Consider the following 20137-nt stretch of genomic DNA (forward strand, 5'->3'; position numbering starts at 1 on the left):
TGGGCTCAACGGGTAGTGATCAACGGCTCAATGTCTACTTGGCAGCCAGTATCAAGCAGAGTGGCCCAGGGGTCAGTCCTGGGGCTGGTTTTGTTAAACATCTTCATTAATGATCTGGGTGATGGGATGGATTGCACCCTCAGCAAGTTCGAGGATGACACTAAACTGAGGGCAGAGGTAAATATGCTGGACGGTAGGGATAGGGTCCAGAGTGACCTAGACAAATTGAAGGATTGGGCCAAAGAAATCTGATGAGGTTCAACAAGGACACGCGCAGAGTCCTGCACTTACAATGGAAGAATCCCATGCACTGCTATAGGTTGGGGACTGACTAGCTAAGCAGAAGTTCTGCAGAAAAGGACCTGGGGATTACAGTGGACAAGAAGCTGGATATGAGTCAACAGTGTGCCCTTGTTGCCAAGAAGGCTAATGGCACATTGGGCTGCATTAGTAGGACCATTGCCAGCAGATCAAGGGAAGAGATTATTCCCCTCTATTCAGCACTGGTGAGGCTGGCACTGGTGAGGCCACATATGGAGTATTGCGTCCAGTTTTGGGCAACCTACTACAGAAAGAATGTGGATGAATTGGAGAGAGACCAGCGAAGGGCAACGAAAATGATTATGGGGGTTGGGCCACATGACTTACGAGGAGAGGCTGAGGAAACTGGGGTTATTTAGTCTGGAGAAGAGAAGCGTGATGGGGGATTTGATAGCAGCCTTCAACTACCTGAAGGGGGGGTTCCAAAGAGGATGGAGCTAGGCTGTTCTCAGTGGTGGCACATGGCAAAAGAAGAAGCAATGGTCTCAAGTTGCAGTGGGGGAGGTCTAGGTTGGATATTAGGAAACACTATTTCACTAGGAGGGTGGTGAAACACTGGAATGGGTTACCTAGGGAGGTGGTGGAATCTCCATCCTTAGAAGTTTTTAAGGCCTGGCTTGACAAAGCCTTGGCTGGGATGATTTAGTTGGTGAGGGTCCTGCTTTGAGCCTGGGGATTGGATTAGATGACCTCGTGAGCTCTCTTTCAACTCTAATATTTTATAATTGTATGACTTCAGAACCCTGTCTTGTTGAGCCAGACACGCTAGCCTGCTGCAAACACAGACCCAGGTCTGAACTACGTCCCCAAAGCTGCAGACTTAACTGAAAACTGCTTAGCAAGTGCTCCTGTCTCTAGCACCCAGACACCCAGCTCCCAATGGGATCCAAACCCCAAATAATTCCTTTCTACTCTGTATAAAGCTTATACAGGGTAAACTCATAAATTATCCGCCCTCTATAACACAGCTTTTTGCTCCCCCAGGTATTAATTACTTACTCTGGGTTAATTAATAAGCAAAAGTGATTTTATTAAATATAAAAGGTAGTATTTAAGTGATTCCAAGTAATAAAAGACAGAACAAAGTAAGTTACCAAGCAATATGAAACAAAACACACAAGTCTGACCCTAATTCATTAAGAAACTGATTACAGATGAAATCTCACCCCCAGAGATGTTCCAATAAGCTTCTTTCACAGACTGGACTCCTTCCTAGACTGAGTGCAGCAATTACTCACACCCCCGGAGTTACTGTCCTTTGTTCTAGTTTTTCAGGCATCTCTTTGGGGTGGAGAGGCCATCTCTTGAGCCAGCTGAAGACAAAATGGAGGGGTTTCCAGGGCCTTTTATATTCTTTCTCTTGTGGGCGAAAACCCCTTTGTTCTCCTGTGCAAAATCACAGCAACAAGATGGAGTTTGTAGCCACCTGGGCAAGTCACATGTCCATGAATGATTCAGCTTTTTGCAGGCCGATGCAATTGTTTACATGTTAGTTTGAATGTTCCCAGGAAAGCTCAGATGTGGATTAGCGGATACAAAAGTGCCATGCAAATGCCTGTTCTCACTTACTGGTTAGATTGTAAATAAGAAGTGGGCAGCATTATCTCCTATAAATGTAAACAAACTTGTTTGTCTTAGCAATTGGCTGAACAAGAAGTAGGACTGAGTGGACTTGTAGGCTCAGAAGTTTTACATTGTTTTATTTTTGAATGCAGTTATGTAACAAAAAATCTACATTTGTAAATTGCACTTTCACAACAAAGAGCTTGCACTACAGTACTTGTATGAGGTGAATTGAAAAAAACTATTTCCTTTGTTTATCATTTTTACAGTTCAAATATTTGTAATAAAAATAATATACATATTGATTTCAATTACAACACAGAATACAATATATATGCAATTATAGAAAAACATCCAAAATATTTAATAAATTTAAATTGGTATTCTATTGTTTAACAGTGCGATTAATCGCTATTAATTTTTTTAATCATGATTAATTTTTTGGAGTTAATCGTGTGAGTTAACTGCAATTAATCGACAGCCCTAAATAAACACATTTTCAGATTGTGAGGAATCTTCACCTGCTGGGATTCACCAATGATTTAACAAAATAGTGGGCCCTGAGCCACCTGTCACAGTGGTGTAAATCAGTAATAACTCTATAGGAATCAATGGTGTGAGAAGGGAATCAGATGCAGTAATTGTGCCACTGGAGCTTCAGAATGCTCTCCTCTAAACGTTAGCCAAAACACTCATATTTTGTTGCAAGCTTCTTGTCATTAAGGAGCAATGCCATCACAATTGTCTGCTAATTAAGATCTTGGACCTTTGTGTAATGCTAATGAAGTTTGTCTATTCTGTGCATTTCAGTTCACTAGACGTCTTATAGATATGATCTGACCAAGATATTAAAAAAAAAATCCTCTCCTGTGAGTTGTGTGTTGCTGGAGTCCTCTCTGTCCCCAAAGTATGCCCCTGCTGGACTGTTGTGTGGCATTCCTTTAGTGAGTGGAGATGGAGTTCTAGAACTAGATTCACTCAGTGCAGGAGATGGTGGCACTTGTCATGAAGCCAGTTATAAATCCCTAACCCACAGGGCCAAAGGCAGCCAAGCAGCTCTGAGTTGTGCCAGTGATAGAGGAACCTTAATGGACTCTGCTACAGTGGGGGATTGGTGTAGCAGAGCACAGCCCCCATCACACCATATCCCCAACTTCTGTACAAGGAAGTAGGCAGAGGCACAGGGCCCAATGCCGCGCAGTGTTCCAGCAGAGAGTTCCCCTTCTCCAGAGGGATGCTGTGTTGGGCATTCGCCACTGAGAAGCAATGGGGCTGTAACCTGGCTAGAGTCTGTCTGAGTATCTGCTGTACCAAAGCTAGCTGCAGTCACAATGAAATTTGACTAACTGAATGTCAGGATGTTGAATAAGGAAATAACAATGCAAACATCTTCTTGTGGGGTAGAGGCATATTTTCTTGGCAATGGGGAAAATGACTGATATTCCAGTTGTCATGAGTAGAATTCACATGCCTTTTTCCTTTGGCTGCCAGACTGAATATTACACAGTACTCTATGAACTACTACACCTTTATGTTTGACTATAGATGGCTACATAGGTGCAAAAGTATGTCACTGTTTACCCTAAATAAAATCTTCACAGCAAGCAGCAAAGAGTGAATAACCTATGCCAAATACAGTTTACTTGGCAGGGCTAGCCATGCCTACAAAAAAGAGTGAACAATAGCATATTTTCTCAAATATAACTAACTGATATATGGAAATAAAAAAGCATCTGTCTTACCATAGATATCAATACACTGTTTTCACTCATTTTCCAAGTGGGAATGCATGGAATAGGATGCTCAAGGAAAGGGTAAGGCTCCCCAGCCCAGTTATATGTTGGCACCATTGGGAGTCTTTCCATTGACTTCAAAGGGTGCTGAATTATGGCCCAAGTGAGATAGCTACAAGACAGTCGTGTGTGACAAAGAGAACATCCACACTTTTGAATGCGTGGAAACCGAACTCCAAGATATCAAACCACACCCAGTTCTCTGCTCACTATAGGGCATTGACTGTTGTGCTAGTTCTCTCCCCACATAGCTGTCATAGCCTGACATGTCACCAGTATTAATCCCACCAACAGCTCTTTCACATTCTGGTTCCTTTTTTCCTTTCCATTTCTTTGTGTTCCTTTCCCTTATTTTCCCTAAACCTATGTTCAATTTCTCCTTAAAGTTCCCCTCCACAGCACCTTTGGGACAGTGCTTACTACAGTTTAATGGGGGGAAAGATATTTCCGAACAGTTATTTGATTGCTAAAATGCCAAACCTTGCAGTATTATTCAGTTATAAACTTGAATAATTACTCAATAGCAATTTCCAAAAGTTGGTATGAATGTTGGTCCAGATTCTCAGCTGGTCTAAATCACTGTAGCAGCATGGAGCTGTGCTGATTTACATAACAATTTGTTCACTCAGCTCTGATGATTTATAATTCCGTGGGTACAATTCACAAAGCACCTTGGGCACCTAAACTCCAGAGTTAGACATCTAAGTACCTGTGCACAGCACCACTGCAATCCACAAAACTCCCAGATGGCTTTTGTCTAGCCCTATAGGTGCCTAAACTCACTCAGCCTAACTTTCTGCTGTCAAAGTTCTCTCAGCACCGAAGTTTTGGCCCATGGGGCATGCACACTTCTGCCCCACTGTAGGCCTATCTCCCCTTAAATCTCTGAGCAATTTGCAAACCTGGGAAAGATAGACATTCAGGTACCTAAGTTGCATGTGGGGCCTGATCTGATAGGTGGCCTCAGAGCACTGGACTCGAGGCTTCCCACTTCCTTTCTCTAGCCCAGTGACTATTTAATATATATCCACCCTGGAATAGTCATTGGTTGAGAAAGAGAAAGAATGAGTGCTGTGATGATGACAGATCCTTGTCCTTTCAAGCTGTTTATACCCTCCTATGCCGACAATGATACCCAGATGTCCTTCCTTGGCACATTTCTAGATGAAATACTGCAACGTTCTCCATGCTCTTGACTGTTTCACAGGCTACCATTTGCCTTTTTCTCAACACCTCTTTAGAGGACAGAGATACATTTATTTCAATGATGAAAATATTGGGATAGTTTTGTTTAGGGAGGAAATTGCTCAGAGAGGACACAATAGAAATGTACAAAAGAACAACTGCTAGAAAGAAGGTAAATCAGGTTCTCCTGTTTATCCTTTCTCATAATACAAGATCAAGGGGATAGCCAATGAAAATGGAAGGCAAGAAATTTAAAACTGCAACAAGGGAATACTTTTTTTACTCACTGCATAATTAATCTGTGGGACTCCCTGCCACATGATTCCATTCAAGCCAAGTGCTTAGTAGGAGTCAGAAAAGGATTAGGCACATATATGGCTATATATGTGGAGAACATCCACATATATAGTGCCCATGCGGGCAGGGGACTGGACTCAATGACCTCTCGAGGTCCCTTCCAGTCCTAGAATCTATGAATCTATGAAAACTCATAAAATAGGATAAAAATTGTACGGGGAGTAACAAACCCTCATTCACCACAACATAACTCAGACTAACCATCAGAAGCTAGGAAGAAGTTGTAGGTTGTTATATAATTGCCCATTACTGCAAGTCTTGCACCTTCTTCTGAAGGTTCTGATATTGGTCAATGTGAATGACAGGATATCAGACTAGATGGGTTACTGGCCTGGCCCAGTATGGCAAATCGTATTTTCTAAGATCCACAGTCAGTACATTGTCTGTGATAGGATAGTCAAAACCCAGTTCAAAAAAACTAAAGCAAAAATAGGTACTTATTGTCAGTTTGCAGAAGACAATACGAAACATAGAACATTGTCAATGCATGAGATGGAGAGACATTGGGCAAAGTATTAAAATATCAGTAGCTCATCAATGTAATGAACTTTGCAACATGCTGCTTAAGGGGTTTTCTATAAGATTCTTCAAACATATGAACACTATTACTAGTTCTTTATTATGGCTAGGGAAGAAGTGATGGCTAGATTTCTCAGTACACCCATCAACCTATGGGATAATTACATTTTCTAAGTATTGAATATTAATATGGTATTGCATGAGACTGTGGCAGGGTAACCCTTGCCAAAACTGACACAACTGTCCTGCAGGAAGGATATCCAGTAAATGGGATTATCTACATTATTACAAGATTATCCACTCTAGAGATTTGTTGGTTGAGTAAAAAAGAGAGAGGGAGGCCCAACAGGACTATGGTTTAACCAGTGTTTTTAGTTTTTCTGCCACATGACTTGCTAAAAAAACAGTCTCGCCTGTTTCTAATCATCGTCCTGTCCACCAGTGCACTCCACTGCACCACCTACAGATTTAATAAAAGTGTTATGATTTTCTAAATTGTACACTCCATAATCCCATGCCTTTAAAGCCAGTCTAGTTACACATACCTGATGTGAGAACAGAATCCTGCCCAATACCTCTGGGAGAACAGAAGGATAGTGACTGCTGCATCACGCAGACTTTACAAGTTCCCCTTCCCACCTGTGGGGTGCAAGCTCTGCTGACCAACATGACTCACTCTTTGGGGGGACCTAGTGGTGATGGTGGTGGTGCAAGAGTACTATAGTCCTTTTACTGTCTGAACACAAGGACCAAGCTTAGCTCTGGGAAGTGATGTGGGGAGGAAAGCTATTAATTCCCTCCTTTCTGCCCTACTATACCTCGACACAATCTGGCAACAATTGTTATCTGCCTCAGCACAGACGTTATTAAAACAAATGCATGGTATAATTTGTATTTAAATACAAGTGACTCTTACATTTAACACCTTTAAACAATTTCATGGAATTGTAGCCATATGACTCTCATTGAAAATCAAAGGCAGCTGTGGAGCTCAAACCCCACACAATTCTCAGCTAATTTAGAGATTGAACTTTAAGTAGTGTAAGGAAGGTGATGCAGGCACTGTCTTTCTATCTCTTTTAATGGTTGTTTTGCTAACTCTATTCAGGATGCAGCACTGCAAGATGTACATTAAAAATAAAAATCTTGTGATGACCCACCTGCTGCATTAATAATGCCTTTCAATTTATCTGTATGTGTTAGTTTTGCAAAGTACATTTTGTTGCACTTTCTTGGTCACTTGTGACAAGTTGGAATTGTTTTTATCTAGTGCAAACATGCCTGTTCCCAAGACAAAGTAATCGTGACATTTAATAAATTGTCCCCAAGGTGTATTTTTGAATATTCACTGCCTTCCCTTTAAATGGTCTTTCATGTAATGCAAAGGCTTATGGTTATAAAATGAAACCACCAAGAGCCAGGGGCGGCTCTATGTTTTTTGCCGCCCCAAGCACGACAGGCTGGTGGCTTTCGGCGGCACACCTGCGCGCGGTCTGCTGGTCACGCGGATTCGGCGGCATGCCTGCAGGAGGTCCGCCGGTGCCACACCATCAGCGTCCCCGCCGCCGAAGCCGCGGGACCGGCGGACCTCCCGCAGGCATGCCACCGAAGGCCGCCTGACTGCCGTCCTCACAGCAACCGGCAGGCCACCCCCCGCAGCTTGCCGCCCCAAGCACGCGCTTGCTGCACTGGTGCCTGGAGCCGCCCCTGCCAAGAACCCATTTTTCATCGTGTCTAAATAGCATATCCAGATTCCACATTTGAGAACTTGAATCAACACTTAGGCATGTGAATGGCCATTTTATGGACCTAAGTGTGAATTTAAATGCCCAAATGTGGGATTTAGATGTCCTGTTTAGATTTCCACATTTGGTCATGAATATCTGAAGGGTCTTTTAACAACTTTTCCAGAACACTTCAGGTTCACATTGAACATTATATGAATGCTCATTATGTTTTCCAGAGTCTCAGCCAGAGTTTTTCATCATCATTTAATTATTCAAGAATGTAAGTGTGCAAAAAAAAAAAATCTAATAACAGAAGACCACTATTCTGTGTAGATGCTAATAGAAAGGCCTGGTCTACCCTACAACATTAGGTTGGCTTAACTACATTGCTCAGGACTGTGAAAAATGTCATGTCCTGTGCAATGTAATTAAGCCAGCCTAAGTCTTCCATGAGCCTAGCTACTGCCACTCAGAGAGGTAGATTTACTACAGTGATAGAATAACCCCTTCTGTTCCTGAAGTGTCTAATGTAGACATACCCAAAACCTTTGATATACCACTAATGTATTTCTTTAAAAAAAACCAACAGTATTCTCAGTTCAAGGTTACCTCCAATACCACCTCACGCAGTAGATACATACAGGCATTATGCCGTAACTGAAGCCTGCTCTTCTCTTTGTCTGGTAATGCAACTGGCCTAAGCCAGAAGCCCAGGCAGCTTTGCTGATACCTGTGGCACTGTTCTTTCACTGTATATAGGTGATCAATATATCATCAATGTTATCAAATTGGATAACAGTTTATGAGCCAAAAAAGGTATTGTGTTCTGTAATACTCTGTTTAGGCCTTGTGTTGGGGTGTGTCATCCCCATCCTGGGGCAGCAAGGGTTAACTAGCTGCTAGGAGCCCACTCAGCCCCTGCCCTGCCACATTTGCACTTGCTGTCAGGTAGTAAGGGTGGGGCAGTTAAAAAGGAAAGAGGAAAGCTCAGTAAGAGCAGCCCTACTATCCTTTGCTCTCTGAGGAAAGGGCATGCTCAGTACCTCTCCCAAGACTGATTACCAGAGTCTCCCCAGAGGAAGGTAGGCCTGGGACAGGATTATTGTGGGGTTTTTTTCTCTATGGGACTAGTTCTTTGCTCTGCTGCAAAATACCATAGGGTTTTTCTGTGCCACCGGGGACTAGCCTGAGGGATCTAAGGAGACTGTGGCAGGGTAACCCTTGCCAAATAAACCCTGTGGACTTCTGGGGACTGGTCTACACTACAGCTGTAAGTCATCCTAAGTTACGCTACTTCAGTTACATAAGTCGACTTAAGTTAGGTTGACTTAGAGCCAGGGCCGGCTCCAGGCACCAGCTGACCAAGCACGTGCTTGGGGCGGCACCTTAGAAGGAGCGGCCAATGTTGGGGTGGCGGGGGCCGCTCGCGGTGTTTCTGGTTTTTTTGTTCGGCGGGGAGGTGCTCAAGGGTTTTTTTTTGTTTGTTTTTTTGTTTGTTTCGGCCGGGCAGCGCGGGGGGTGTTTCAGCGGCGCGGCGCTGGGGGGGGGGGCGCGGGGGTTTGGGCGGCCTGGCGCGGCGCCCCGGTGGTTTGGGTGGCCTGGCGTGGCGCTCGGGGGGAATGGGGGTTTGGGCAGCCTGGCGCGGTGCGGCGCTCGGGGGCGGGGGTTTGGCCGGCCCGGCACTCGGGGGGGGTTTGGTTGGCCCGGCGAGGTGCTCGGGGGTTTGAGCGGCGAGGCGCGGCGCTGGGAGGGTGGTGTTACGGTGGGGCGGCGCTCTTCTTTTTTGCCTGGGGCGGCAAAAAAGTTAGAGCCGGCCCTGCTTAGAGTGGTGTCTACACTGCACTGTGTCAACGGGAGATGCTCTCCTGCCTACTTACCTTACTCTTCTTGGGGCCCTGGAATACAGGAGTCATCAGGAGTGCACTCTGCCACCAATCACAGCAGTGCTGATTTAGCCATAAGTATAGACAAGCCCTTGAGTCCTACTCAAGTGTGCCAGGTAATTTTTCTTGGACAGTGAAGAGCATGGTCACATGCCTCAACCACATCCCCTGATGCAAGAAACCCTTATTGTGGGGGAAGTTTGGACTTAGTTGTGATTCCAATTTTTGAAACTCAGCTTCATCTCGAGTGGGACTAATTGCTACATAGCTAATGTATGTTCAGATTATAAATACCCAACACACTAGGAAACAAACAGTCTGGTTTTTCCTACTTTCTGAAGTGCTGTCATTTTCCAGTGGAAATGACAATTCCACTAAAGTGGAGGTTAAAAATTGTGGTTAAAAATGGGTTCATATTTACAAATACATATTATAAAAACATGTTATTCTGTATCACTGTGATTAATCTGTTTAAAAGATAGTGGAAAAACGAACACCAGGACAGAACCTTCCTTCAGTCCAGAATGCCAGACTGAGAATAATTAAAGTACCTGAAAGTTCATGTCTTTATTAAATTAATAAAAGGTGTAAAATTAGAAATCGGATGCTTTCTACTCTTGATCCTGAGGCCTCCCCATCTGTGTAATAGGCATGCCCTTCTTTCATTTTATTTTTGGCACCCTAAATTCAATCCCTAATCTGGGTCCTTCAGTTGCTGAACCAACGCACTATTGATGAACTGACATCTAAGCAAAATACATTTCTGAAACGTAACAAATGAAGGCTGAAATGCACCCCTGTGCAGGGGGTCAGTGAAAGGCTCCTTAGGCAACACCAGTTTAAATCCTGAGGGGTAGCATTTCAGAAAGCATTCAGCATCGCCCTTACTCCCCTCCCATTGAAAGCGAGAGTTTTACTCCTGACTTCAGGGGCAGCAGAGTTAGGCCACTACTTTTCTATACCATACACCCATACTATACAACATAAGTATGGTTTCCCTGGTGTGTAGGCCTTCTGCACATGGCTCAATTTCACTCTAAATGTTTGCCAATTTTATTCCTGTATTTCTTCGTTAGTTTTATTTTACTTGTGAGCCACAGCTAATAATCTTCATTTGTTCTCTCCCTCTTTAGGTCAATATCAAACACTGGCATTAAGTTTTTACCTACTGTACATAAGCTACAATCTCTCCAGAAAGTTGTATTGTAAGTTTATATTGGCTGCTTTTAACTTTTTGTTATCTCCATTCAAATGGTCTGCTCCTCTAATAAGATCTTTGACACGTTTCCCTTTGCATTTGTTTAGTGACTTTGTCACTTCATCACCAGTTGTAATCTGGTGTGCATTGATAATTTGTTTTACATTATTTGAGTGTTCCTGTGACTTCTCTATACAAGATTTTATATATGGCATGTGACAGAGAACTTTTTATTTGGTTCATGGGACCAACAATAACCTTTAACTTCTAAGTCACCAATTTAAATTCAAGCCAGACTGGTAGAGAAAGAAATTTGTTGTCATCTGGTGAATGTTCTGTGGTCTGTGTGAAATGAGTTGGTCTGAATCCACTTCCCAGTGGACAGGTTACAAAAAAATCACTGCAGTCAACACCTGTGTTGGCAATAGAGGTGGTTGGAAAATAGGGTAATATTTCCCTTAGAAAATTTCAACAAAAATGGAGAACAAATCATTAATTTTTGTTGAAAAACCAAGAACGCAAACATTTTTCAGGTTGTTTTTTTTCCAACAAAAAGTCAACACTTTCCATGGAAAGCAAGCACTCTCTGTGAAAATTTTCATTTAGTCAAAAACCTAATTTTTCCATCAAAAACCAGCTTTGATAATCCTGACCCCTGGAAGTCAGTAGGAATTTTGCAATGGACTTTAATAGGGTCAGGAATTCACTATCAAAAACACAGTTTTGAAAGAAATTTTTCAACAGCTCTGGCTGGCAGTCACAAGCAGCCAGGGAATGAATAGGCACTCTTGTTTCATCCTTACAGGTGGCTGGTGTTGAGGTATATTAATAGAAAGTTGGGGTATATTTCCACTACTCTTGCTTAGATTTAAATCTTATATGACATTAATCTTCAGGAATATTAATCCTCCACCTATCTGGGGTACTGCTATTCAAATATATAGGTACTGTGTTTTGTCAAGTATGGAGTTTCCGGAATTGCACTCTAGCTCTTTGTGACTCCATATAGCAGGTACAGCATGCAAGGATCCATGTAACCTTTTTTCTAGGCAGCTTTGTAATCATCTTCAGACTTAGTTACTCTGGATCGATCTATGCTAGAGAATCACAGGTTATTTGAAATTCCTCCCTTTGCAGAAGGCCACACCATTAGTCCCAAAATAGATGTTGGTTGAAGTCCTGGCCCTCTTAAAGTCAATTGCAAAGCTCCTGTTGACTTCAGAGGGGCAGGATTTCATTCCATAATTGGGAATTTAATGGTATGTGTGTGCACGTGCGGATGTGTGTGTGCATGTATGTATAAATGTTATAAGGCCTTGTCCTGGCTCTTTGTACAGGTGTGAATTTCACTTACTGATGCTCCTGTTGATTTCAATCGGAGTTACACTTGCAGAATGAGGCCCCTGTTTAACTATCAGATAATTCAGTATCGTGGCCATATATAGCGCTCAGAATGAGACAAGTTTAAAGCTGCATTAAGTTTCAGGCTTTCCATTAAAAACAGCATGAAAACAACAATTCTCCCAGTCTAAATTATGAGTAATACCGTTTAACTTCTTGGAGCTGTATTTTGAGCAAGTAACAGAAATGTGTATGAGTATATCCTTTTATACATCAGTCATCCTTTATCCTTTTATATATAACAGTCTACTGTGGAACTGACTGAAATGAATACTTGTCAATGCAATAAACTGTCAGAGGCCCCAGTTTAGCCTGTGCCTAGTTTTAAGCACATGAGTAGTTGACATTAGTGGAGGAATTACTTACATGCTTAAGTACCTTGATGAATCAGGGCCAAAAAAGACGACCCTTCTCTGCATTAGTTTAGGGGCCAATCCTGCAACTTCTTTAATTACTTGTTGTGGCAGTATTATTCATGGGTCTGAGGCTCAAAGGATCCAGCCCTTAGTGCATACTGTTGATTTTGCCTTGCTTAAGATGCATGCTCTAGAAAGCAAAAAGCAAAAGTATGGAAGTAATTGCTCCCATTTCACTCCCCAGCAGTACTTGGACAAACTTAGTGATATCATTCAGGAAACCTACATGTAAAATATTTTCTCAGATCTAATGTAAAGAAAAATTTCTTTGGTGTTTGAAGCATCATTTCCTGTCAAAGAAATGAAAGGATCACAGAGCTACAAAACTGTTTAATTTTTACTTTACTTTCTTTTTCAGAGATATTCAAGATAATATAAATATACGTACAATTGAAAGGAATTCCTTCATGGGCCTGAGTTCTGAAAGTGTCATTATGTGAGTAAGAATTAGCAAATACCACATCTTAGTTCACATCTTCTCCAGAATAGAGCCTGAGAAACTTTGTTGGGTGCTATTTTATAGGTTTGCAAAACGAATTTTACTCTGTAATTCAAACATGTGTGGGGGTTTTTACCCCATGAAGATTGAATTCATTTATAACAAATTCTGGCTGGAAGAAACTTGTCTTGTTGTTAAATACTTGTATTGTGCAGCTCCTCAAGACACCAGGCAGGGATTGGAGCCCCAGTGCGACACACACAAAACAAAAAGACGATTCTTGTCCCACACATTTGTCAAAGTATGTAACAAAAGACAACATGTAGATACAGGAAACAGGTGGGAGGAAGCCAATGGCATGGGGCAACAGTGAGAGCTATATATGTGCTGTGTGTCAGGGATAGAACTGCCTCCCAAAAGTTAGGCTGGCAAGCATACAAATGGGGCCAGCAGAGCATCATGGAGCCAATAAGCCTGATGGCTGTCTCCTCCAAGTATAAACTTAAGGCAGCAGAGAATCATTAGATATCCTCTTTTTTCCCATCAGAATGATATCCCCCCCATTATCACTGCTCTTTTTACACAGCCTTTGTTTATTCTTCACTCTGTCTGTGCTCTACTCCATTTGTCACCCTCATTTTCACTGGGTTTCTTCTCTCTGATCCCTTTCTGCCCCTTTCCTCCCCAGTTTTTCCTAAGTAGAAATTGAACCCAGAACCCACTTTAAAATCCCCACCACATTTAAATGGGTTTGCAAATGGGCAAAGCTCCTAACTAAGAAATATCTCTTGTCTTCTTCTATACTTTCAGTATTCAGTAATCTCTCTCTCCCTCCTGCCTTTTCATTTCAGATCTGTATTTTAGAACCACAGCAGAGCATAGAGAAAATTTAACAATTAATGGTACCAAGGTTAAAGACCATGATGGTTCCACATAATACAAATTGTGTTCCAAAGGATGAATAGCTCATACATATTTGCAATCAGATACATCATTCAAAGACATTCATTATTCAAGCAAATTACATGTAGATATGTGTAAAATATGGTATACTTGTACATAACGCTAATATATTGTTACAGGCCAGTTCACAATGCAGTTTCATGCTGTGTAGTTAGACGACGTCTCATTTGACTTAACAATCATGTTTTTTAATGAACTAGCTGGGTTTCCAGATCCCTTTTATAGGCACATTGAATGTTTGTTTGCTGTACTAAAAATCTTCTTTCATTCCACCTAGGCCAGTGCCTAGTTTGGAAAATTTACCATTACTCCCTGCAGCTTGACTCAGATATAGGAAGCAAGGGTCATGTAGCAAGGGACCAATTCTGATCTTACTGATTTGGGTGGAAGCAGGATCAGACCCTCAATATTTGAAGATAGAGCTATAGCAAAGTTAATTACTATCACCCCTCGTTTGTCTACCCCAGACGTTCTCAACCTTTTTCTTCCTGAGCTCCCCCCGCTCCCCCAACATGCTATAAAACTCACCGGTCCACCTGTGCCACAGTAACTGGTTTTCTGCATATAAAAGCCAGGGCTGGGTTTAGTAGGTAGCAAGCAGGGCAATTGCCTGGGGCTCCATGCCACAGGGGCCCCCACGAAGCTACATTGCTCAGGCTTCAGCTTCAGCCCTGGGTGGCAGGACTCAGGGACCTGGGCTTCAGCCCCATGTGATGGGGCTTCAGCTTTCTTCCCTGGGCCCCAGCGAGTCTAATGCTGGCTCTGCTTGGAGGCCCCTCTGAAACCTGATCGAGGCCCCCTAGGGAGCCCCGGACTCCTGGTTGAGGATCACTGGACTACCCCACCATTTATCCATCCCATCCCCCTGAAAATCTACCAGATGTGGATAGTATTCTCTGAAGAGTGAAAAAGTATTATCAGAGATATTCCCACTGTTATATGGAATAGCTACCCAGAGAATAAGACCCTAAATCTCATTCGTTTACCTTTTCCGTCTTATTTAATCATAATGATAATACTTAGCACCTATATATAGCACGTTGCATCTTTTAAGCACTGTACAAACAGCACCTTCTTAATTTCTACAAACCCCTAAGAGGTGAGGTAACTAACTACTGTGGAGCAAGATTCTTTCCTGTCATCTGATTTCTTTATGCCACCTGCCACCCTAGCAACATGAAGGGACCAGAAAACTGTCTTATCTCCCTTGCTGGGGATTCCCCAAGCTTGTAGGAGTACCATGTTGAGCCTGAGGCTCTTGTGCCACCCATCCCATGGTATAGTGGTCATTTTGGGGAGGACTGAGATCTGAGTGCTACTGCACTCCAGCTATTCTGTACTGGTGTAATGGTCCCTTGGGGTCAAAGCCAGCTAACTTTAGAGCAGACCTCAGGCTGCAGTAAACTACATGAGGGTCGGGGTTGGCATAGAACTAGCCCCAGAATCAGGGACTCACAACTAGCTCCTCTCTGCCCCCACATCAACAGGATCCACATCAACTACATCCACCGAAAATGAAGGACAGCCTATTCCAAATTATGGAATATCTAGTGGACTGCTTCCCTACAAGATCCTTCTCGAGCGGGACAGCTTTGATTCATTCCATGTCACTAGAAGCCATAGAGTGGATGACAAACCTGGACATCAACCTTTAATGTTCCTTTTCAAGTTGCCATACCAAAAAACTGCATCCAATGGACAATGGGTGCAGCTGAAAATCCAGCCCATTATCTTTATTTTATAGAGAGAAAACAGACACAAAGATTAGGTGATCTATCCAAGGCCACAAAGTAAGCCAATGACACAGCTAGGATTAGAATTCAAGAGTCCATGACTCCCAGCCCCATTCTGACTTAACTAGACCAGTGGATCTCAGTCTTTTTTTTTTTGGACTGTGACCCTTAAAATGAAGACGAGATGGGTAAGATAGTCTCATGCTGCTGCACGGGATGATTTTGGGATATGAGGCTGATGGAATTCAGAGGTAGCCCTCAGGGCTTGTCTACACAAACACTTAGTTTCCAGAAAACTGGGATATAAATCTCCTGTACACTGAGTATCCATGTGAACCCTACTGCAGTGCACTAAAAGATCCATAGTGCACTTTGATCTTCCCTGCTTTGAAATGGGAATAGATTAAAAGTGCACTATAGAACTATTATTGCATGGCCGGAGAGTCCTCACAGACAGTTAGTGTGTGACAGGATAGAACAGGGTAGATTACACTGCAGCTTGCCACAAACGAAGTATTCATATCAATATCCCCTAAAATTGTTTGTTTCATGCCATCAGTCAGGCCTGTCATTCAGTGCCAGAGGGGGTGAGTGGTACAGAGTAACAATAAAGGAGATGAAAAACTATACTGTATAAATGATAAATATAACTGACCCAAATGTCAATTTTTTGGATCATGGAGGGAGCATGGGATAGGGACATTAAACATTAATTTGTTAAAGCACCACAGTTAAAACTCAGCAGAGAACTCCATGAATTTAAATTTATAGAATTGCTGCCTAATTCTTTACTCGGAGGGGAGAACATGAGAGAGTAGGGGGTCTGTGGAGCATATAGGGGATGTAGTCTGTGAAGACAGCAGATGCATTAGAAACTCAGCAGCTATCTTGGCAAATTCTGCACTATTTCCACCCAGCTCCCTCCCACTGCCTTGATGTGGAGCCAGTCCCACTCCTTTTCCAGTGCCCTTATCTCTCAGAGGGGGAGAGAGGGCACAGATGGGGAGTTACTGCTGGTCTCAGCAGCACTAATGTGCCAGCAGATTTTCATGAGAACTTTGCCTGTTAGAGGAGAATGCTAAAAAGTCTGATGGCTCCTGGGAGGCCCCTTTTTCATTCCCCAGCTATTTCTCCATGCCAAAGCCTCTGAACCCCAATCTTGCAGCACTGGGTCAGTGAGTCCTTCACAGTTTCTGGAGGCAAGTGAGTGCTTTCAGTGAAGCTCCTGCTCTTCCCCTTCCACTTCTTTGGAGTCTTTCCTGTTGCATTTTGCTCCTCTTTGTGGTAATTAGCAGCAGTTAGCCCAAGGTTTGAACAGCACTTTGCAAATGCAAAGTTTGTATGGCATTAACACTAACAGTCAGAAAGATTCTGATCTCACTTACTCTGGTGTAAATCTGGAGGACCACCTTTGACTTCACTGCAGCTACTCTGGTTTAACATCAATATTAGTGAAAGCAGAACCTGGCCCAGCACATTTAATCCAATTTATCCCAAACAACAGTGGCTGGGATTTTATAATAGCTTTCTGTTAATCCTAGAGATCACCATTTATTTAACTAATTTTATATCACCCAGTAATTCTACTGATGCTTCAGAATTTGGAGCATCTGACTTAATATGCACAAGCATAGTTTTCTGTAATCAATGTTTTAAAATGTGTCTCTTTGTTGCAGACGACTGAATAAAAATGGAATTCGGGAAATTCAGAATCATGCATTTAATGGAACCCACTTGGATGAGCTGTAACTATTCTTATTATTTGGTATTCAGCACAACAATTACTGGGAAATAGTAACCGTAGCAAAGTTATTTATCCCTGATTGTCTTATTGTTATGTTTTACAGAAATCTTAGTGATAATCACAATCTAGAAAAATTACCTAATGAGGTTTTTCAAGGAGCCAATGGCCCAGTTGTTCTGTAAGTAACAGTCAGATGTTCTTTTCCTCATTATTAACTCTCTATTAGAGATGGGCTCTAGGCACAAAATTCAAATTTGGTGGCAGATCTGAATTTCAAATACCCAAAATTCAGGAGTGTTCAGGTTTGGAGGTTTGTTTCCTGATGTAAAATGTGGATTTGGATCCAGGTTCAGATTTTATAAATATGGATCAGGTTCAGATTTCATATTCCCCCACAAAGTTTAGGAGAGTTTGAATCCAGGGTTTTATTTAATGTTTATCTCCACTTTTTATTAAGCTCTGTTAAAAAGTGGCTATAATGCACTTTATGCAAAAGGCGACACTACTTATTTTCCTTTGTTGTTTTGATCCAATCCAAAGTGGGGAGATCGTCAGCTATTGGACATTGTCCTAATCCGTTAACTTCAGTGGAGCTTGGACAACTTGAACCAGCTGAGAATCTACCCTTACATCTTTGGAGCCTATATCTAAAGCTGAAAATCATACCATTCATAATTTCACTAATCTTTTCTTCTCTGCACATGTTATTTAGGGGAAAGTAACCCATGCAGAAAGGTTCCATAGCAGTGAGAATTCTCATAGATCTCTGTCCATTCTTTTTAATGCATTTAACAATGCACTTCTTCTAAATTTTCTGCAACCGCAAAGCTGTCATCAAGTGTCCAGCAGCAGTACTTACTGTTTTATCAACCCTTTGTTTGCCCCCTAAAACACTGTGCTCAACTGCTTTTACTTCTTATTGTAACACTTTATATTATTAATTGTCATATACATGGCTGACACTAGGAAGCAGAGGGCAGCTGGTAACATTATCTCAAGCTCAGGTTTAGTACAGATCTGAGACTTATTTGCAAGTGTGAGCCGTTGCTCATGCTTCTATTCACAATTTCATGTGAGCAGCAACAGAAGGTGCATGATTCCTTTTTCAGCACCAGCCCATCTATGTATCTGTCTCTCTTCCCTCAGGGCTCACATCCAGCATGCCTCAGGCTGGTAGGAGAGAGGCATGGGTTACTCAAGTGAGTGAAGCGGGGTGGGAGGACTGCAATTCTAGCTGGCAATGCTCATGGGTGCTGCCAAGCTCCTTGTGCCCTCCCCTAGCCCATATTAGCAGCAGCTGCCCTTAGAATTGGGGGAAGGACATTTTATTATTTCAGTGTCAGAAAAGATTTTAGTGTGGCTAGAAAACATAAAAATGAGAAAGAAAAATAGTACATTTAACTTCAGAATCAGATAAGAACTCTTCTGTAGTGCTTATATCTGTGCTTGCCATACCCTCCCTCCATGTTGGGATGCTCAATGAAGACCTAGTATAAAGCACTACCTTAGGAGTTCCTCCATATTTTTTCCTCCCACTTTTAACATTGGATAGCTACCAGTCCCTATACATGCCTTTAACCTTTGGATAAACTTCTTATTGAAGCATCTTCTTAGCACCAACACAATTGCTCTTTCTTTGGGGAAAAGATAATGCATTGCCTTTGCAAGCTGGAGCCAATACAATCATATTCTGATGGTTTATCAAATTGATTTGGCTGTAGTTCGGATTCATTTGATAGTTCAAATTCAGACACTGAATTATTTGTATAGGAATTATTCTGTTCTATTAATAATGCATCCACAGTTATATGGATGGTATATTGCCTTTTTATCCTGACTGAGAATCATGAAAGAAAGGTCTTCCAGTCATCTGTCACCATAGTGTACACCAGAAATGTGTTTTCACTTATGGAAATGATTGACCTGTAATAACATCTATCCTGGGAAAAACAGAATTGCTCATATCAAATTTGTGGTGCAGACTGCAATATTTTATTAGATGGTACATCTAATTGTCTTATCTCTTGTTCTTCCTGAACCAGTATCTAGTTGGCAATTAGCATCTCCTTGTATCTTACATCTCAAAATATTGAAATAATGTAAAAGGTTCATAGCGTCATAGATGTTAAGATCAGAAGGGACCACTGTGATCATCTAATTTGAGCTCCTGTATAGCACAGGCCATAGAATTTCACCCAGTAATCCCGGCATCAAGCCCATAATGTCTGGTTGCCTTAGAGCATATCTTTTAAAAATACATCCAATCTTGATTTAAAGACTTCAAGTGATACATAATCCCCCACATCCTTAAGTCAGTTCCAATGGATAATCATCCTTACTGTTAAAAATGTGCACTTTATTTCCAGTTGAATTATTCCAGCATCAACATTCACCAATTCATGGCATTAGCAGTGAAGCTTTGTTGCTACCAGGTCGATGAGTCACAGGAGGCTCTTGAGGGGTATCCCAATCCCTACCTCTCTGTGAGCCATACATCAACCACGTACTCCCCTCTTACGCCTTACCCCAATCCCTAACTACAATCCTGAAGGTGGGATGGGGTAATCTTATTTAGGTCTGAAAAGGATAATCAGCTGACAGCACTATTTCTTTCATCAGGTTTTGCTGAGCCTAATAAGAAACCAAGGGGGAAGGGACAATTGTACGGGAGCCCAGCCACACTATTCCTGCAATTTCTACATTGGCTTCTGAGTCCTGACAGGCCTACTAAGACTATGTTTACACTGCACACCTTATAATCGTGCGGTTATGCTGCTGCAGCCACGCCATTGTAAGGTGCGTTGTGTAGTCGCTCTTTATTGCCAGGAGAGAGCTCCACTTCCAATGACGGGTGGTAGCTTCGTCTCTGGGAGCATGGCTCCTACCGACGAAGCA

At 42.2% G+C, this 20137-nt stretch overlaps 1 protein-coding gene across 1 annotated transcript in view; it reads left to right on the top strand.

Annotated features, from left to right (window-relative positions):
- Positions 1-20137, top strand: part of FSHR (follicle stimulating hormone receptor) — a 172772-nt gene that overhangs the window by 131868 nt on the left and 20767 nt on the right. Inside the window, exons 5-8 of the mRNA XM_065400920.1 lie at positions 10482-10553; positions 12722-12799; positions 17175-17243; positions 17346-17420. Of these exons, the coding sequence (XP_065256992.1) occupies positions 10482-10553; positions 12722-12799; positions 17175-17243; positions 17346-17420 (294 nt within the window). The remainder of the gene's footprint in view (positions 1-10481; positions 10554-12721; positions 12800-17174; positions 17244-17345; positions 17421-20137) is intronic.

The sequence above is a fragment of the Emys orbicularis genome, chromosome 3, assembly GCF_028017835.1.
Source record: "Emys orbicularis isolate rEmyOrb1 chromosome 3, rEmyOrb1.hap1, whole genome shotgun sequence".
Lineage (NCBI taxonomy): Eukaryota > Metazoa > Chordata > Testudines > Emydidae > Emys > Emys orbicularis.